Raw genomic sequence first — 17,386 nt, forward strand, 5'->3', positions numbered from 1 at the left:
GCACGACTCTTTTGATATACGCTTAGAGCGTCAAAAAGCTGTTAAACAGCGCCCTAACAGGTTCGCCTTCACGACTGCTGCCGCCCCGTTCACCAGGGGCCGACCTACGGCATAGAGCGGACCAGCAGGGCACACAGCGAACTAGCGAACCACCAGCCAAGCGGGTACAGTGGTCATTACTGCCCTGGAAGCTGGAGCCGCTGGAGATACCGGCCGTCAACTTCACACGTCCTCCAAGAAGCCTGCTCGCTACCTGGGACATACGACTGAGGAGGTATACATCACCCTCCTATCCAGCAACGGTGCCAGCACTCCTGACACCACCGGCGCTGACACCTCCCAGGAGCGACGCAAAAAGAGGCGACAAACAGGAGCGGGCCACCCAGACGGATCGTCGCAGCCTGGTACATCGCGGCACGCAACACCGACAACCGCAGAAACAGGAGCGGGCCACGCAGTCCTCCGACTCCGACTGGGAGGCCACCACCAGGACGACGGCCACGCAAACAGCATATCACCAGGCCTCCACAAGTATCCGGCGAGCGGTTTCCACACCGGCGAAGCCCAGGGGCACGTCCGGGCAAGGACCCTTGAAGTGGACTCGAACCACACCACACATCTCATGGCGAGAAAACCTCGCCACGCGTAGGAGTCGCTAAACGCGACGCAATCGGCCCTTTTCAGGGCCACACAAAATTTAACACTTGTACATATATAATCAGGAGAATATATTTATTGTCGATACATAGACCACGCATTCTACCTTTCAATCGACATCCTATCTTCGAACACATCCACGCGACCACCACAGTATACATAGGTTCGCTAAATTACATCATCTCACGTAAAAGCATAAATACGTGATGGGGACACATCGATAATATAAATATCATGTCTCACGTCGTTGATATAAATGAGAAATTTAAATTGTGTTTAAAATTGCTTGATGTTCATCAAAACTAACTCAAAATAGTCTATTGATGCAATTGCAAGAAAAATTATTTTATTTACTTTAGAAATAAAAATCATTTTTTAGCAATAGATATTTTACGCAATAATTTCGATGGTTTCGATATAATGTGTAATTATTGCACACATAAGGTGGATAGTGATAAGACAATAGTAATTTTCGCAAATTTAAAATATTTTCGAATTACGTTCCTAAATGTTCCTAAATGTGTCGTGTGAAACGACCTACTTTCGCAATTTAATATTTTATTATAATAAAATTATTGTATTAATTGATATTTTTCATTAACTTTTTTTCTAATTATTAAATATTATTAAAAATATATATTCACTAATAATTTCATTATAAGTCTTAATTTTAGTATTGGGAAAATTATTATATTGATTCACACTTACTTGAGGATAAATACTCCATTTCACCTCGCACGTCATTTGCGTCTCACGTTAAGATACGTATGCGGACTTTCATAATCTCATCTCATCAATCAGCGGTCAGTTACGTCGATTGAAGCTTTACCGTGCAAGCATCGTTTTTTGTAAATCGCGCATGTGCCGTCATGCTGTTGTCATAATATATTACAGGATTTAATGTAACTTTCTATTATGTGGCATAATCCAGTTACTACGCGGTGTGCAATAAACAGTCAGGGAAATGCAATCGTACAAAATTGTCTCATTTCGCGTTATCGCTCGTGAAATTATCGTTTTGTCAAGAAACCGCATGTCGATAATCAGAAATGATTGTTACTCATGGCGCTTTTTGTGCACAATTTAACTAGCCGATGATTAGTTTAGGTCGTTTTCTTCAAAATCATGCAATTAGCAGCAAATTAAGCAATATTATGGAATGTTGACGCATTCTGTAATATGTAATATAAAAACGTACATAATTATAATTTCTTTTTATTACATTAGACTTATTTATATGCTATTTTCAATTTATAATATAGCTAGTAAAAACATAATTTATCATTCTCTGTTTACATATATTTAAATACAAATCAAAATTTTTCTTGTTCAATTAACATAATTTATTGTTAAAATGCATCGTGCCATGTATCGTGCATTTCCGCTATATAATGTTTATCAATTTCCTTAACTTTTTTAATTTTGTTCTTATTTTAATTTTTTTCTCCTAATTCACACGTACTGCTGTATGTTTCTTTGTTGAAGAACTTTATAAATGAATTTTATAAACTTCATAAGCGTGCAGTTCTCGGGAAATGATAAACTAATTAAATATTTTTATTTTGTGTCGCGTAGATGGACGAATACTTTTAGAATGGAAGTAATGACATTATAAATTTATTTTTCAATGAATAATCTGTGTATACATAAGTGAAAATAAAAAGAATGATGAAAAAAAAAGAGTTTTGTTGAAATCATAAGTTTTTGCAGGCATATTATATAAATATGAATTCGTGTATTAAAATATTTAATTTTCTCTTTCTCTCTCTTTCTCTTTTTATCTGGCGAAATTATATAAAAAAAACAAGATTGGTGCCAACTTGGCATTTTATGATACGATTGAATCGGATTTCTCATGAGACAAGTATCGAGCCAGCTTTGGAGCGTGGAACGCATGTCGCGTGCGATTTATGAAACGCGCACACGGCTTGCAGAACTATCTGCCTATCCACTGCGCTTTGCGCGTTTGCGCGGTTTAAAGTCTGGGACGAGGAACCGCCGAAAAATTCTTGGATCAGTTTGCCGGCTGTTTTGTTTTACGCCTCGGATATCTCGTGAGAAGAGGGACGAGGGAGAAAAATCAGCTCAGAGAGATGGACCCTGAGATGTTCAAGTCCTGCGAATCGAGACGATCCCGAGGAGGACGTCGGTGAGAGAGGATGTTATGAATCCTCCTACGCGAACTGCACGGAAACGACATAATGGAAGGAAGTAGAAGGGAGATAAATGAGTTATAGAGAAGAGTATAAGCTTGTTTCGTTGTCAAACACGTTCTGAAAAGTGAAAACGACGTTTCACGTTTACAGAAGATGCGCGAGATCATAAAGTTATATAAAAGTATGATGATATAAATTTGATCCTAATGATCGAACGATATTATAATCAAGGAAATCTTTAATTTAATTTCAGATTATTAAATGTAATAATTCGTGGGTATAAAAGAAATTTTAAATTTATAAAATTGTTAAGCTCTTTTATGGATATATAATTAAAAAATTTATTTTAAAAAATAAAGTTTTTAAAGAGCTTAGAAAGAGCTTAGAAAGAGCTTAGAAAAAACTTTATTTTTTAAAAATTAATTTTAAAAAATAAAGTTTTTAAAGAGCTTATTAAGAAATTAATTTAAAAAAATAAAGTTTCTAAAAAGTTGAATTAAATAATTAATTTGAAAAAATAAAGTTTTTAAAAAGCTTAATTAAGAAATTAATTTAAAAAAATAAAATTTCTAAAGGGATTAAACTTTTTTCACAAAACGTTTAAAAAAATTAACGGATTTTTCAAACATTATCGTTTTTTTATATTTTAATTGATATATAAATAATAGGTTCTTGTATGCTAGAGTATAAAAGAGCTAGTAAACTTAAAGACCAAATACAAATTGGATACATAAAATATGTTCTAAACATACATACTCTAAACATCAACGTGACATAATTCTTATTTAGATTATTAATTAATATCATCTATGATATGTGCTCAAATTTGTCACGCGACTTTTATATCTTTGCTGTCGTTATCTTTATTATGTTTCGTTATCATTCGTTAATATAGGATATTAGAAGTGTTACAACAACCTTTTCTTTACATGGAAATTACGCATTTATGTTTTCGCATATGACTACGGTAAGATAAAGTTGAAATAATAGAATTAGATTTTTTCTTGAGAATATTCTCTTGCATCCGGTCGATATCGCAGCAGCTGCCCGTCGAAAACACGAGGAAACTACCCGGACACTACGACAGGATGCATATTCTTTCTCAAATTTTAGTCCTGAAAAACATCTTACCTGATTATATACCGACCCGCTACGATCCATACAGCTCGATACAGTCTATTATTGCTCCTTCGCACAAATATATGACCGACTAATCCCGAGCAGAATACACAAAGCACAAACGGCAGAATTAAATATAGGCACAGGATGCTGTTAATAAAGCAGGACATGAATGAAAAGATGCTTTATTTCCGCTACGGTTGTAATATCTGATCTTTTATCATTTTTCGGAAGTCACACATCTATATGTATAGCCAATTTTTTAAAATCAATTTAAAAAAATAGGCGTTATAGATGCAACAATTTGAATAATTAGACAAGACAGTTAGATAGTATAAAGAAAAGTGTGTTTAATTAATTTTATTTTCGGCTTATATTAGACTTTTTATGTTTGTGAAAGTCTCTCTTTCTCTCTGCTAAGTTTTTGTTAAAGTGACTTGAGAAATTGTTTGGTGATAATTTGCTTGGAAAATGTATGCTGGTTGTGATTAATTATAATGTGGGTGCAAGCTTTGAATGGTTAACTTTGGATTTAAATTTATTTCAGTAGCTATTTCAGAGCAATGATTCCTTTTCTTGATATTAATAGAAAATAAATCTCTTTATAACAAACAAATAATAACGCCATTACCTTAGACATCTCACAATATACAAAACGCAAATTGCAAACATAAATAATAACAATCAAAATTAAAACTTTCATAAATAATAAAGATGCGAATCGCAAATATAAATAACTGTTAATATAATCATAAATTAAAACTCTCATAAATAATAAAGATGCGAATCGCAAATATAAATAAAACTGTCAATATAATCAAACGTTTCTGTTCTCGACTGGACTCTCTTCAATGATAAAAATGAGTATGTGGTAAATAAGAAAAATGTCCCCATTAGCTGCTCCTTGCTATATAGCTCTAGTGATATCCGTTTTTTTCGTATGTAGCCTCAAAGAAGTTATATTTCTTCCTCTAACTTTTTTTGCTATATTCTTTACAAAGCTTAGATTAGCGGTACAGAGACGGATTTTGCATTTTGGCCCTCAAAAAATTTATAAATAATAAAATACAGCTCATGGGCAACTGCACTTAATCCGCTATAAGCTGTACCAGAACTGTACCTTGTTTATTAACTTATGAAATATTATTTTAACTCTTTTTTTAAAAAAATCGCTCTGTAGCAATCTTACGATCCTACTGATTACGAATATTATTATTAGAATATAATTTTCTTTGTATTTTGGCTGTAATACGAAAAAAACATATTCGTAATTCACGGCTTCCCGCGAGAGGTCTCTACTGTCTCTCCTGCCGACCCTTAAACAGCTCCCTAAAGTTAGCCGGATCACTTTAACTTTTTAATAATTAAAATTATCTAATCGTTTGGTGGTCATTTGGTGATGATTGGTAGCCTAATTAAAACGTTTGGTGGTCAATCGTTTTTTTTTTAATTAAATAATTAAAATATTGGGGTAAAGTTAGCCGGATATTTTTAATTTTTAATCTAATCGATTAAATCAAGGCTTATTCGATGCAGAATCGTTACAAATCGTAGTTACAAATCCTTTATTTACAACGTTTAGTGATCCATAATTTATCTAAAAAGTAAAAAAAACCATGTGCGGCTAGGTAGTGGGGATGGCTAACTGGAAGCTGTAAAGTTAGCCGAATAGATATATTATTTACTAATCAATTTTGTTCAAATTAGTCTTAATTAAAAGACAATCGTTTGATGGTGATTGGTAGTTTAATTACAATGCTTGGTAGTTAATTATTAGGCTACTACGATTATAAAACCATGTGCGCTGATCCTGCGCCTGCGCGTGCCTTCGTCGTGTAATGGCTTTCGCAGACCAGCGCGATATCCAATGAGAACTTTATTTTTTCCGAAATCTGCTATCCCGAAAATAGCTATCACTTCTTCAGGTATAACCATTACATTGTCGTATAGCCCTTATGAAAAAATTGTATAAAACAAAACAAGATAATGTAATTTAAGAAGATCACAACAAACAGTTTGCGTATAATAAATTCTCTTCTTAAGCCATACGAAATTTGCGATGTTGTTTTTATATTTGTTGATTACAGAAAGCACATATGCTTGTCTTATGCGCGCTACAGAAGTTCTCACACTGCGTCCATTCTTATTCTGAATTACTGTAAATCTGAAATTTTTCCCACTATATACTGCAGTTGTCACGTGATTACAAAAGAAATATCTCTTTGAAACTGAAAAAGGGTCTCTCTCAGGTAATCCGAGAGAGACTTTTGCGAGAGATCTTTCGAATTTCAAACAAGTTTTTTATTGTTTCTGAAAAAGAGAAAATTCTTTTAGAAGAAAACAAATGCATGTCTATTTTTTGTTCATTATATGCATGCGTAGCAAAATACATTTAGAAATCATGTTTAAAGATAGGTGTCTCGCAACAGTACAAGCCAAAATTTTATACTCTGAATCAACGTTAAAACTAAGGTTCTTATTTTATTCCATTTTTCGAATAAACGTAAAACATTTATTGGTTTAGATTGAATTTTAGAAAAACGTTTGTAGGAAAACGTTTTTACATGTAAAACTCACTATTATACGTTTAAACGAAAACACGTTTAATCGTATATTTAGTATATTTCTTATTGGAAACATCTAGGTATTTTTAATACACTATTGTGATGTTATTTTCTATACATATTTTTCCCGCTTTTATTACATCTAAAAAAAATTCTCAGAAGAAGAAGAAAAATGTCTTTACGGATGTTCTTGTAACGATGCATCCCTCCACCGTTACCCGGCCGTCGATCCGCCGGAAGTCCGCCGCCCGACAAACACCAGTCGGGCATAATGCGGAGGCGCCGAGCGCCCATTTTTAAAGAGTTATAAAACGTTCCGATTTGTAAACCGCCGTTAAGACGCGTGTTTACCCGGAACCGTCGCCGCGCTCGGGTAACCGTACCGACCGTTCCCGAAACCACCCGAGTCGCGCGCGGCGGTTCACCGTTAAATAATATGCCTTAAATATTAACGGGGTTGGGAGTACCCAGCCTCCGCCGAGAGTTTGCGGCATCTCCACGAGCAATCCTTCCGACCGTTTAATAAAAGAGGAAAACGGGGTTGGGCGTACTCAACCTCCGCCGAGAGTTCTCGACGCCTCACATAATCCGTCCACCTAAGTGCAACGGCGATTTACCAATGGTAGGGAGTTCCCTGCCATTGACGGGTGTTCCCGTCGGCCGTTGCACTCCTGAATTCCACGGACCGACTATCCCGGACGACACGACGAAACGTTACTCACGAACGGACCGTAATTCCGCGACCGCCATTTACGACATCGGAATCGCCATTAATACGGCGAGCTAAGTCCCGCTCAAGGGGGAGGATCTAATCCTGCCGCGACATCGATCAACGCAACCGAATCGATACAGGCGCGTCTAAGGACCGCCCACCGGCCCGACCAAACTTATCGCCCGATAGTTAGCGGCCTCTGCTGAAATCAAGATCCGCTCGTATAATCGATATTATATCGAATCGCCGAAATCGCGCTCCGCGCCGCGCATACGTGTAATTCGAATGCACCACGACCGACACGACCCCACCGCTAACCGATTCCGACACTCACACATACACGAGTGCATCTTGCCGCACACATATCGTCATTCGCCTCACACACATACTGTCGATACATTGTACACACTACTTAGATATTATACGTTCGCACACACATACTTTCGATACATTGTACATCATACTTGGATATTATACGTTCGTGCACGCACTCGCTCGCTTATCATCTCACTCACACACAAGCACACACGATCACACACATACAGCGTTTATACACATACACTCACTCTGTATACACACATACTTACACGCAATAAATTATATTCTACCTCACTTTGCTTTCGTTCGTCTCTCGATACCCTTTCACGAGCCCCGGATCCCAACCGAGTTATTCACGACCGTCTCGCGAAAGCGGTTTATTACAGTTTTTTTACAATTTCTTCTTTAATGAAAAGAATTTCTCTTAATATTAAGTTGCGTATTTTCTTCATTTCTGAGGCAAATATATCAGATGATAGAGAAAAGATAGCATGATTTTTCATAAAAACAACTATATGTTTGGTTTTTTTTTTTGTATCAATTGATTCCTCTCATTTTGTACATAAAAATATTATGGTAAGATTATTAAAAACTAAATCTAGACCGAGCGTTTGCCTTTATTTAAGGAGTGGGGGTAAAGATGTACGTACAAAAGGACATACTCTGTTTCTTGCCTCTTGCGTTCTCTCTCGTTCGCACGGAGCATAACGCTCTTTTTCGTCATGCTACGTGCGAGCGAAAGAGAACGCAAGGGAGACGAAACAGAGTATGTCCTTTTCTATGTGCACCTCGACTCCCACTTCTCAACACTCGGTCTAGATATACTATGTCTAGAATGAGGCTTGATGCACACGAGTGACGTTCTTGAACGCAGCCGATCAACGTTTATTTATTGTGCTAACGCGATACGCTTTCATTCTCTTCATAAAGTTCCCGAAAAGATAAATGTACTCTTGCAAAGTGAACGGATGCATTTAGCGAGTGAATGCGTTTTTGGACGTAATTTTACGCCTTTTTTTGCAACATTCTTGCAATCAGCATAAATTATTATATAGCAAAATTCATGATCTTCGGTGTATGTTGTTTCAAAGTAATATTGTTGCATTGTGTTAATAACGAAAATTAAATGTGGATGATAAATGGCGTACGCATTGCATAAATAATAGAAAAAAATCAAACTATCGATTAAGAATCTGTCTATTAGGAATTTAATCGATTCAAACGTTACTGATAATGAGATCCAATAATTTAAAGTACACTCAACTAAGTATAAAGTATACTCAACTAGTGAGCCGCGTATAGATGTATAATCTGTCTGTGTATTACGCTTGACATGGCGCAAAACGACAATGTCCCTTGATGAAACAAAAAATTTTTTATTAAATGAAAGATGTATTTACATTAATGTATTTCAATATTATATTATATTATATATTTAATATAATATATTAAATATTACATATTTTAGTAATAATTTAATATGCAAAATTACAATCTTTTGCGACATGTATATCTTCTGTTGTTGCGAGACTGAAGGAACATTCGCATTAGTAAGATATATGGTATTTCTGCCATTAAAGATAATATGTAAGCACAAACGTAACTAATCATCAAGTATCCTATAAACATAGGAATCTAAAAATTGATAATAAATGTTAAAAAGTCTTCTATTAGTATCGAAATTTTAGAGATAATCTTTACTTACCAGAGGCAGTAATTCCAAATGAACGGGTATTTCACTAGAGAAAGCAATCGATTATATGACGAAGGGATTTACGAGATAAGCACAATAAGTAAGTTTGCTGAAAGGGATAAAGACTTTCAACGATAATAACCGATTAACAATACCTGTAACATAATAAAATAATTTGTATATATATATGTATGAGGATAAAAATAAGATTTTTTAAAATTATAGAATTATTTTTATGCGTTATACCATTAAAAAAAACTATAAATTAAAAATAAATTAAATGAGAGATGCAAGAAATAATATTACACAATATTATTATTATATTAATTATAATATTACAATTTATTTGCGTAGATTTATATGCAAATGTGTATACGTGTGTGATAAGATATATTATATTTTATAAAATATACTAACCACCAGGGTTGGGAAGTAACGCGTTACTTGTAACGCCGTTACCGTTACAGTTACTTTTTTTCGGTAACTGTAACGGTAATGGCGTTACAAATTTTATTTGTAACGGAAAAAGTAACTTCGTTACATTTTTCGGTAACGAGTAACGAATTTAACAGTTACTTTTATCGTTACTTTTTTCAAATTTTTTGATTTATTTAAGATATTATTCTTGCTATTGTGCGTGATAAAATTTTTATCTTAACCGTAAAGCCGTAAGCAAATCGACCAATTAGCATTCTTATTATGTTGTAAAAATGCTTGAATGTGATTGATCAACTTATGGCTCTTGCAGACCAGTGCGATGACGCGACGCGCGATATCCAATGAGAGCTTTATCTTTTCGGAAAAGCAGAGCTCTCATTTACTACCAGTTCTAAGTACCTTGCAACGAAAATTAGAAAATCTCAATAAATCTGACCTTATAGATTGCCATTCATTAGTTGAAGCTATTCAGCAAGGTTTAAATAAAAGGTAATTTATTAATTTGATTAATACATATGTTATTTAATTTTAAATAAGGATTTAATTGAAAAATATTATTTTATTTTAAACTATTGATTCAAAAGTATTAATTTCAATAAAACAATGTCATTTAATTTACTATATTTGATTTTAGATTTCTTACAATATTTCAAACAAAAGAATTAATAATAGCAGCATGTTTACATCCAAAATTTAAGTTAAACTGGTTAACCGGAGAAAAAAGAAAACGTGCTGAAAATTACGCGGAGGATTTATTGGGAATCCGATCAACTGAAAATTCTTCAAAAGCTGGAAAATCTGACGATCACGATGATTTTTTCATTTTTGAGCAAAAAACGGTGCAAAATGAATCTGAACAAGAAGAATTGCAACGGTTTTTAAAATCAAATAATTGTAATATAGAAATGTTAAACGACTATCCAAAACTTAAAAAACTTTTTATTAAATATAATACAGCTCTACCAAGCAGTGCATCTGTAGAAAGAATGTTTAGCATCGGTGGCTCTGTATTACCACCACAAAGAGGGCATTTAAATGATGATACTATGGAGCAACAAATTTTATTAAAAATTAATAAAGAATTTCGATAAAATTTAATCATTTATTTTGTAATAAACCTTGAATGAAATCTTGCTTACAATTTTTTACAAGTTTTTCTTATGCAAAATAATTTATTAGTTTGTATTGTAAAAAAGTAACAGAAATTGTAACGACTCGTTACTTTTTAGTAACTGTAACGATAACGAGTTACTTTTTAAAATTAGTAACGAGTAACGGTAACGAGTTACTTTTTAGAAAAAATAACGGTAACGGTAACGAGTTACTTTTATAAAGTAACTTTCCCAACCCTGATAAAATTTATCTTCCATACATTCTCATAATTCTTCGGAAGCTTAGTATTAATATGACAAATTAAAATGCATGGAATTATTATCACACACATTTATTAACTACAAGGAAACCAACAATACTTATTAATCATAATGTACAATGGATAAAAAAATTGTTTACTTACTGATATAATATTTTAATAACTGAAAGTTATTCCAATGTAGAATTATTGAAAGCTAAATATGAAATATTGTTTACAAGTTTTAATAAGTTCCACGTTTACCTTTTATGCGAATTAATGATGCTATGAAAAAGATTTAACATATTTTACACACACTCAAACATTTCATGTATATATACATAGAATTACAAGAAAAATTGTCAAAATTATTTTTTTATTTTAATAAAACAACGATAGTTTGCTATAAAAAATATTGCAGCATAATTATATTGGTATATATATAGTTATTGGGAAATATTAATAAAATTGTTATGAATAATTCTATAATATTTAGTTATAATAATTATGATGATTTTAACAATTATAATTATTGGAAAATACAATTTTTTAATGTAAAATAACAAATTTGAAGCAATATATGCGTGTGCGTGCGTGCGTGCGTGCGTGCGTGCGTGTGTGTGTGTGTAAAATATACAGATATATAATGATGTACATAAAAAAAACAGTAGTATTACTAGGCGGATTCTAAGCCAGGTCCTCTGAGGGGGGGTGAGGGGCGAGGGGAAACCGGCGCGGGGTGGTATGACATCACGGGGTGGCGGGGGGGACCGTGGCGGAACGGTAGGCGCGGGGTCCGCGGAGAGGGGGAGGGGACCGCGGCGGAACGGTAGGTGCGGGGGCCGCGGGGAAGAGGGAACGCGAAGGTACGGATTTTGGTGGCGCGGGGGAATGACGTCACGTGGGGGGGGGGGGCTTATCGCGGGAGCATAAACAGCGCGGTGTATAGAAAGGGCGAGTGTCGATGTCCGACTGCTCGAGAATTTATAAACATTATAAACAAATATCATCTCACACTGCACTATTGCACGTGCGGCATTGTTGAATTTCGTAGAAAGATGATAAGGCTAGCGCCGATGTCTGGCTGCTATAATTTATTATAAACAAAATAAAACCATCGCGGTGGTCTCTTCATCTTTTTTTCCAGGAAGAGCCGCTCGCGCACTATTGCGCGTAACATTAAAATTAGATGATAAGGCGAGCGCCGATGTCCGACTGCTATAATTCGCGTCGGGACATGTTTATCGGTGTACTTAAAGGCGGGTGTCGATGTCTGAAAAATAAGGCAAGCGCCGATTTCCGGCTGCTCGAGAATTTATAAATAATATAAACAAGATAGAACCATCGCGGTGCTCTCTTCATCTTTTTTCCAGGAAGAGCCGTTTATCGTATCGCTTGTCGGAATACGTTTCGCGATACCACAACGCGATAGATTAAAAATATATAATGAAGAACGAAGGGTGTCAAAAACTCAGTATGCGATTTGAAAGCTTACGGTCCGTATATCGACTGAAAGAGGTACCAGCGGGTACTTGTAAATTTTTGTGATTGAGATATACGACGTGATAAGTGGCCGGTCCTGCTCCAATTGCAGACTTCCGATGTATCAGATCTTTCCGTGCAATATGTACCCAATTTGCACACAGTAAAAAAAAACATTGGCATAAAAAGTGTGAAAAATAATAATAATAAAAACATGGAAAACTCCGAGCAAACCGAACGCGACCTGTTGGAGCTGTCGCGTCGAGTCGCTACCTTGGGCGAGTATTTCGCGTGGGCGCAGCGATGCGAGGAATTTATCAAACAGCTCGAAGAACACAGTCGTGTCAAGCGTCCGCGACTCTCGATCGGAGTTCGACAATCTTTGGTGGCTAGAATCGCGCGACTCGAGGGTGCGAGGACTCGCTTAGAGAGACGGTTTATACACAGCGGTGGTGATTACAGTGGTGACAATACCGCGGAAAGACTCGTTTGGCGAGAGATCGATACCGCGTTCGAAAACCGTATACTGACCGGTGCGGTGATTAACGCAGATTATATCGAACCGCGACAATTTCTCGAAGACGCCAAAGACATCGTGCTCGAACACGTGCAAAAAGTTATGGAAAGACATAATAACGTGAAAGTGAACACTGTGTTCAACGGTGAATTCGTGTCGGGTGATAAGAGCGCAAATAAAAGTGTAAATACCAGAAACTATGAACTCTTTCGTACGTCCGATTTACACGAGTGGTACGAGCGACGCGTCGTCGAGCCCACGCTTGCCTCGCTCGAAGAATTTCAAGAACGCGATAGCGGGTGGGCGTTGTCGCGAATTCTCGATTTAACTGTAAATATAAATAAATATAATCCAATGCGCGCGGGGTGTCATATTAAATTACCGCGAGAAATAACAATGAAGAGAGCGGTAATAAACGTACAATCCAAAGACAATGCGTGTTTCGCGTGGGCGGTGGTCGCCGCTCTACATCCAGCCGAAGATCATGTTTATCGGGAATCTTTGTATCCACATTATACGACAGTGTTAAATCTCCAAGACATTGAGTTTCCGATGACATCGAGTCAAATTAAAAAATTTGAACTTCACAACAACATTTCGATAAATGTATACTGCATCGAGAAAGAAAACAACATTGTCCCGATACGTCTGAGCGAACAAAAGAAGGACAGACACGTCAACTTGCTGTACATGCAAGATTCGCAAGACGTTGGACATTTTGCGTGGATCAAGAATTTATCTCGCCTCGTGAGCTCACAATTGAGTTGTAGCAAACGCAGACAATATATCTGCGATCGGTACGTATATTTAATAAAAATGCAATATATAAAATATACGAAAGAAAAATTAATTATTTCTTTTTTTACAGATGTTTACACTATTTTAGATCGGACGATAAGTTGCAGTTGCACATTGTAGATTGCCGAGAAATGAACGAGTGCGCTATCCGGTTACCGAGCGATAAAGACAACTGGCTCGCGTTCAGCAACTACAACAGAAAGGAGCGACTTCCATTCGTCGTATACGCCGACTTGGAGTGCGTGCTGAGGAAGACCGACGGTGATCCGATGGCGTCTACGTACACGTTTCAGCATCATCAAGTATTTAGCGTAGCTTATTATGTACATTGTTCGTACGACGAATCGTTATCCGCGTATCATTCTCACCGTAGTACCGATTGCGTTTCGTGGTTCGTGGAAAAATTAAAAAATTTAGCGCAACGCGTAAAGATTATTTTAACCACGAATGTCCCCATGATAAATTTAACGCGAGATGAGCGGGAAAAGTTTCACAGCGCGACACACTGTCATATTTGCGAAAAACCGTTCGCGCAAGACGACACGCGTGTACGCGATCATTGCCATCTTACCGGGCGGTATCGAGGTCCCGCGCATTCAAACTGCAATTTAAATTATAAAGACTCTTTTTGCATTCCCATAGTATTTCACAATTTATCCGGTTACGATTCACATTTTATCATCGAGGATATAGCTACCGCGTTCGAAGGCTCGATTAACGTACTACCGATAACGAAAGAAAAGTATATTTCATTCACGAAACACGTTAAAGATACCGCCGAAAAATCAATTGGCGAAGCGATATAAAGTTACGGTTCATCGATTCGTACAAATTTCTCAGTACTAGTCTCGAAAAATTAACATCGTTTCTAAATAACGATAAACTTCAAATTTTAAAATCGAAATTTCAAAATTTATCGATCGAAGAGTTCAATTTATTGACGCGAAAAGGTGTCTTTCCATACGAATACATTGACTGTGTCGATAGGTTGCACGATACGTGTTTACCACCGCGCGAATCATTTTATAGTTCCTTGACCGGTGACACCGTATCCGAGAGCGACTACGCGCATGCCGAAAACGTTTGGAAGCGGTTCTCCGTTCGAACGCTAGGCGAATACAGCGATCTGTATTTAAAAACGGATGTCTTGTTATTGGCCGACGTTTTTGAAAATTTTCGCAACAAATGTATCGAGAGTTACGGGCTCGACCCCGCGTATTATTATACTCTTCCCGGATACACGTGGGATGCGATGCTAAAACATACGAATATTACGTTCGAATTACTTACTGATATCGATATGGTTATGTTTATCGAACGGGGAATACGCGATGGCCTGAGCCAATGTTCCGGCAGATACGCGCGAGCCAATAACAAGTACATGCCGTCTTACGACCCATCGAAACCATCGTCGTACATGATGTATTTCGATGTAAACAATTTGTACGGTTGGGCAATATGTCAACCGTTGCCCTATGCCGATTTTCGATGGGTCGACGACATCTCTGACTTTGACGTTAGCGCGATCGCTTCGGATTCAACCACAGGTTATATTCTCGAGGTCGATCTGGAGTATCAGCAACATTTTCACGACGCGCACGCTGATCTACCGTTCTGTCCAACGCGCGATAAGCCGCCCGGCAAGCGGCAGAATAAGCTCCTCGCAACTTTATACGATAAGAAGCGTTACGTCATACACTATAACAATCTGCAGCAATGCACGCGTCACGGCCTTCGCATCGCAAAGATACATCGCGTATTGCAATTCGCTCAATCCGCATGGCTCCGCGATTACATCGAACTCAACACCCGGTTTAGAACGCGCGCGACAAACGATTTCGAGAAAAATTTATACAAGTTAATGAACAACGCGGTATTCGGAAAAACTATGGAAAACGTGCGCAATCACGTCGATGTAAAATTATTAACGAAGTGGGATGGGCGATACGGCGCGGAGGCGATGATCGCGAAACCAAATTTTCATAGCAGAAGCGTCTTTTCGGAAAATTTGGTCGCCGTTGAACTGCGCAACCTCGAGGTGAAATTCAATAAACCGATCTATGTCGGTATGTGTATACTCGATATATCGAAAGTGTGTTTATACGAATTTCACCACGAGTACATGTTACCGTTATATCGCAAAAATTGTAAAATAATGTACACCGATACAGACAGTTTGATTTATCACATCGAGTGCGAGGATGTGTACGAGAATATGAAACGCGATATCGCTAGATTCGACACGAGCGATTATCCGGCTAACAACGCGTACGGTATACCGCTCGAGAACAAGAAAGTGCCGGGTTTGATGAAGGACGAGAATAACGGTGCGATCATGACTGAATTTGTCGGGCTTAGAGCAAAAATGTACGCGTTGCGAATAAATAGTAAAAAGGATACAAAAAAGGTTAAAGGTGTCAAGCGTAACGTCGTAGCGAGAACGATAACGTTCGACGATTACACGCGGTGTCGTCTGCGCGATGACATTGAAATGACTCGACAACAATCCTGCATAAGATCAAAATTGCACGAAGTGTACACAATCAGCGAGACAAAAATCGCTCTAAATCCGTACAACGACAAGCGATATATCGTACCTGATTCGACCGACACCCTACCGTGGGGACATTACCGGATACCCTTATAATGTAATGTAATGTAATGTAATGTAATGTATATGTATGTATGTATGTAATGTATGTATATGTATGTATGTATGTAATGTATATATGTATGTATGTATGTATGTATGTAATGTATATATGTATGTATGTATGTATAAGGAATACAAAAGAAATATATATATTCCTATCTTTCTTTTTTCTTTTTTATATTTCATATTTTATATGCTGTATACATCTTACATATATTTTTTATATTTCAGATACTTTATATGTATTTCATATTCTTTATATGTTAAAAATAAAATACAGTTTGTACGAATTAAACCACATTGTCCTTGTGTATCCAAGAGTTGTGCGATCCATCGAATCCCAACCATTTGACGTAAACCTCGTCACCTCTCCTGCGCAGTACTTTCTCCACGAGATACACGTCCGGATAAGTCGCGCGACGCAATTCGTACTCGTAGAACGCTCCAGCGACAGATTTTTTGCGATAGTCCTCGAGTAGATAGGTTACGGGATTAGTACGTTGCACTTTAACGATCTTAAACACTTCGGTGGTCCAGTTTGGCGTGTAACCCTTCTCGAAGATCGTCTTGTACTTGCTAACGCGTACCGGGTCACCTACTTTGAACTTTGCCGGACCCGCGATCTTTATCGCGCTGTACACAGTATCCAAGAGTCTTTCGGCGATCGCGGGGGTAACGTCGGCGGATCGCATACCGATCGTTCGATGCTTGCGCGCGTTGTAATCCGATACGAGTCGCGGCAACGCGTCGGCCCACTTGTAAGTTCCGTTGAGCGTAAACATCTTCCACATATCGTTCTTTAACGTACGATTGAATCGTTCGACGACCGATGCCTTCAACACCGAATACGTGGAATAATGATTGATGTCGTGTTTCTTCACGAGACGTTGCACGTTGGCGTTGTAAAATTCCTTCCCCATATCGGTTT

At 37.2% G+C, this 17,386-nt stretch overlaps 1 protein-coding gene across 1 annotated transcript; it reads left to right on the forward strand.

Moving 5' to 3' along the window:
- Nucleotides 1–12,704: 12,704 nt before the first annotated feature.
- LOC138942174 (uncharacterized) lies at nt 12,705–16,452 on the forward strand. The gene is made up of 4 exons (XM_070312223.1): nt 12,705–13,804; nt 13,876–14,196; nt 14,793–15,923; nt 16,041–16,452. The coding sequence occupies exons 1-4, from the start codon at nt 12,705–12,707 to the stop codon at nt 16,450–16,452; spliced, it is 2,964 nt and encodes a 987-aa protein (XP_070168324.1).
- The last annotated feature ends 934 nt before the right edge of the window (nt 16,453–17,386 follow it).

This window comes from Polyergus mexicanus, unplaced genomic scaffold, assembly GCF_030449975.1.
Source record: "Polyergus mexicanus isolate NDT 795.1 unplaced genomic scaffold, iyPolMexi1.0 SCAF_21, whole genome shotgun sequence".
NCBI classification, from domain to species: domain Eukaryota; kingdom Metazoa; phylum Arthropoda; class Insecta; order Hymenoptera; family Formicidae; genus Polyergus; species Polyergus mexicanus.

Coding starts and splice junctions, on each gene's coding strand:
- LOC138942174 (XM_070312223.1), top strand. CDS start 12,705: ATGGAAAACTCCGAGCAAACCGAACGCGACCTGTTGGAGCTGTCGCGT. Junction 13,805..13,875: donor AGACAATATATCTGCGATCG/GTACGTATATTT, acceptor CTTTTTTTACAG/ATGTTTACACTATTTTAGAT. Junction 15,924..16,040: donor TTATACGAATTTCACCACGA/GTACATGTTACC, acceptor CGATATCGCTAG/ATTCGACACGAGCGATTATC.